Genomic DNA, 4304 nt, shown 5'->3' with positions numbered 1-4304 from the left:
AAAAAAAAAAAAAAAAAAGAAAAACGCCGGCAATGGCGTCAACAAAGAGTTAAATACCATATTTGAATGTTACAGGAGATAGATATTAAGAAACAAGGCGCGGTGTCGAGCTATGCCTTCTGCCAATATTCCGACATCGGTAGCGTCGTTAAAGCTATGCGATCGATGGATGGCGAACACCTGGGTGCGAATCGAATAAAACTCGGATTTGGAAAGTCGATGCCTACGTCCTGCGTATGGGTGGACGGTATCGGAGGTAATTATCGTAAAGAGTTACATCGATTTCTCTAAAAACCACCTATAAAATTGTATAGTTTACGATTTAGAAGCCACCGAATAATTTTTCTCGTCGGACAAAATTGCTAATGATCGAAATCGCTGGAGGCTCGCGAGGATAGGATGTTCTCTAGACTGGTTAGACTGGTCTTTGAAGTGATTGCAAATTGACGAGTATGACCGTATTCTAAAAACAAACGCGTACTTAAAGCGCTACAGCGCCATCGAACTCGCGTCTTTTCCAACGAATATCTGAATTATATACGCGCGTTTCAAGCCCCGCATCGCTCGATCGCGTCTCATTACGATCATTTGGCGTTACTTATAGACTACGTTTAGGGCTCTTTCGATCTATCCGTAGTATATTTTCATACCGTTCATAAATAAACATACGATTGGAAACGCGTTACGATTTCAATTGCTAGCGATTTTTTGACAAATACGTAGGAAGAGAACGTTCTCTTCGAAGTATGTGCTAATGATGCGTTAACCATACGTTATACGTTGTTTCAGATTGTATGTCAGAAAAATACTTGAACATGCAATTCCATCAATTCGGACCGATAAACCAGGTGGTCGTGGATCGCGAACGCGGACACGCTTTGGTCTTCTTCGAGCAGATCAGCTGCGCACAAGCCGCCGTGAAGGAAATGCGAGGAGCCGCTCTTCGTGGACGCCGGCTTCAAGTTGACTTCGCCTCCAGAGAGTGCCAGGAAACGTTTTACGAGCATCTGGAGCGACAGGGCATCGCTGGGGAGAAACCTTGGGACACGAGGCCATCTCCGGCGGCGACCTTCGATGTCTCGTATGTATAGTTCTCACATCAGAAACAAGATATTTTCTCACGACGATTAATTGTATCTCGGTATTCTTACGTTCTAAAGTAGTTGCTTTAAATCGTTCTTTACCATTGCGGCGAGTGTTTTAATTTTCTTCGTCATCTGGATGTTTCCTCCAACTGTGTTAAAATTGGCGGAGATCGTTTTTATTCTATCGCAGTATCGGCCGATCTCGCTGAAGCGTTACCATTTTTATAAAACTCTCGCAACGAGCTGCAGCTCTGGAGGAGGACGCGCGATGATTCGATACTTTAAAATAACCATGGATTAAGAAATTTTGTTAACCATGAAAAAGTCGTTGATTATACTTGGGCAACGAGGCGGGTACTAAAATGGCTGAGATAAATGGAACGCTCTCCGTAGACAAACAAACATGTTTTGACGAAGAATTTCGAATCACTATAAATGCTACATAGAACGTCTTGCGATGTATGCGACGAACTTTTCCGCAATGTTTAGCAGATATTTTCGTACGAAGGACGCTGCTCGCGTTATGGATTAAGTTGCACGTGTTATCAAGTTGAGAGAGAAGTAAGATACTGCACGTATTTGCAGTTAAACGACAATACATCTTTGTTTTACCATTTTCGCGTTTTCCGCGTTCGAGAAGATTAGTTAACCTACCTCAAAATTTCTCATTTGGCCATCGTCGACGCGTAAAAACAAAGTTGTACATTGCAACGTGTTGAATTTCAACAATTAATCCTTCGCAGTCGGCATATTTTTCTGGTCACACTACCAACTTAGTCGAAGCATTTTTAAGTTGATAAATATTTATCCTGGCCGTCCAATTTCGAAAACAAGTAAAAAATTTTTAATTTCGTTTACTATGGTAATCAACCAAATAATAATTCGAGGGATAGGCAGCTGACTCGTCGTTTCTGCGTCAGCCTGCTCGATACAAAAATTACTCGTTCCATTGTAGAATGCGTAAAACCTATCGAACGCGAAGGTCGCTGCTAAACATTTCAGAAAAGGCAAAGAATACTTGGCAGGAATACTCGCCGTTATACAGCAGAGAACATGAAATATAGTACACCCGTTATTTGAAGGATTCCTTGCAGGCGGGAGCGCAGCAGTTTTGACTCCGGGGTGACGGTTTCAAACTCGAGTAGCCGATTTACCCGGTACGAAACGCCCCCGAGGTCGAGGACGGCCAGTTACTCTCGCACGTCCGGAGGCGGAAGCACACCGGGTGCCAGTCCGGCCCACCCGACCGCGATGTCCCGCAGCAGTAGGCGCTCCTATCAAGACACCTACTACGACGGCGAGTATACCGAACCAACACCCCGTCGATTCCGCAGCTACGACGAGTTCAGCCAGGGAAGCGGGGCCAGCCACGACGACTATCAGAGCAGCGTGCTCGGCGATGGGAAGCTGAACGACGACGATTGTCCACCTCCTTCGCGTCGACACGCGGTTCAAAGCGTAGTAACCAGCGTGGATCCACCGATCCACCGGCGCCGCCTCCGCCGCTGCTACCACCTCCAGATATCAGGCATCTTCAAAAGGAACGGGTACATCTGCTGGAACAACTGGAGGAATGTCACAGCAGCGGCGACGAGGTCGGCTTCGCGCCAAAGAAACGAGTGAAGATGGATGGGACGTCCACCGCCATACTCTGCGAGGACGACGAACCCGAGATCGCCTCGTTGCTCGTTACTTCGCACTCCAGCAGGAAGGGTATGGATATCCGACGAGTCAGCGACAGCAAGGTGGTTGTGCATCATGGTACGAGGAGAGGAAGCTGCGACGGGCGAGGTCCAGGACCTTGCAAGCGTCGTCGCGACGTTACCAGCAGGTAACATGGTTTCTGCGTTGTTTTATTGATATTTTAATTAGACATCGTGATTAGAAGCATAGCGTATGGCAGTGGGTCTGGAACAGTTAAGTAGTAACGCGTCAATCCGATTTCTGTCGAAGGCATCACGAACACCACGACGGATCGCGTCCAGGAACTCCGCTAGTGGACGAAAGGCCGGAGAACTTGGTGCCTAGCGAGCCAAGGCGGTTTCGTGAGAGAAGTCACGACGGTCCTCTCTCGCTACCGTTGCCGAGGTTCGCGACTCAAATGCTGAACAACAACAACAACAACAGCAGCAGCAACAACAACAACAACAACAACAACAACAACAGCAACAACAACAACAACAACAATAACAACAGCAGCAACAATAATAACAACAACAGCGGTAATAGTAATAACACCGGTAGCAGCAATAATAGTAGTAGCGGTAGTAGTCGGTCGAACAACTCGAGTCTCGCGAAGATGACCAGTCCACCGTGTATCAACCTGTCAACGGCGCCGAGTCCTCGAACGGCACCGCAGCCACCGGCGTCACCACCACTTCGTCATCTGAGTCCAAGTCCAACGAGTTCCGACAGCGAGACAGCACCTCAATCACCTAGTCTCGAAGAAAGGATACGTTCTCTCGATGAGAAGTACGAGAAATGGTCAGGATCGAGGGCGTTAAGCGCTGCCGGAGGTGACGCATTGGCGAAGCTGGACGCCACGGCGTCCGAGAGATTCAGGTTTCGACACAAGTTGCTTGATTTGGATCTGCACGAAGTACAACCAAGCGATATCGTCAAGTCGGTTCTTGCCAAGAGAAGCGTGTTCGACGAGGACTCGAAAAGGCTGGAGAACTTCAGCGAGAAGTACGAACCGAGAGAGTTTACCGGTGTGATCGGTGTCGGTTCGATCGGTAGTAGCGTGAGCGGCCTCGCGTCTAGCGGCAGTTGCACCAGTAAAGTTTGCTTGCAGTACCCATTTCCTAGTCATCCACCGGTACAACTGTCCAGCAGCACCTCTATGGCCGGTCAAATCGGTATTGGCACCACATCCCTATCGTCGAGTTTAACGTTTACGACGACTATGTCGTCGACGTTGAAACCTCCGGATCCACGAACGGTGGTCCAACATAACTGTGTGCATCCGACGCCGACCACTCCAATCACACCCGGCACGTCGATCAAGACTGTTAGCCCCGAATTACCACCGGTTTCTCTACCGATCGGTCTTGGTAGCGGAACGGCAGCCACCAGCGGCAATAGTAGCGGTTTAGCGTTAGCGAGTAGTATTCTTAGCAGCAACGGTAGCGTAAGTAGTATTCACGCTCTCGGAGCCTCTACCGCCCGAGGATCGATCGGTACCAGTGGTTCTTCCGCGTCGGCATCCGCGTCAGTCAC

General features: G+C 48.5%; 1 protein-coding gene across 1 annotated transcript in view; it reads left to right on the top strand.

Annotated features, from left to right (window-relative positions):
* LOC100749283 (protein split ends) overlaps window positions 1–4304 on the top strand; it is a gene marked incomplete at its 5' end in the record, with an annotated part of 19528 nt that overhangs the window by 1647 nt on the left and 13577 nt on the right. The window contains 5 exon segments of the mRNA XM_033319527.1: window positions 76–256; window positions 790–1081; window positions 2168–2628; window positions 2631–2916; window positions 3039–4299. Coding sequence (XP_033175418.1) covers window positions 76–256; window positions 790–1081; window positions 2168–2628; window positions 2631–2916; window positions 3039–4299 — 2481 coding nt within the window.

The sequence above is a fragment of the Bombus impatiens genome, unplaced genomic scaffold (assembly GCF_000188095.3).
Source record: "Bombus impatiens unplaced genomic scaffold, BIMP_2.2 scf_0155, whole genome shotgun sequence".
Lineage (NCBI taxonomy): Eukaryota > Metazoa > Arthropoda > Insecta > Hymenoptera > Apidae > Bombus > Bombus impatiens.
The sequence above is the reverse complement of the archived record's forward strand: the minus strand, read 5'-3'. Positions and strand labels throughout refer to the sequence as shown.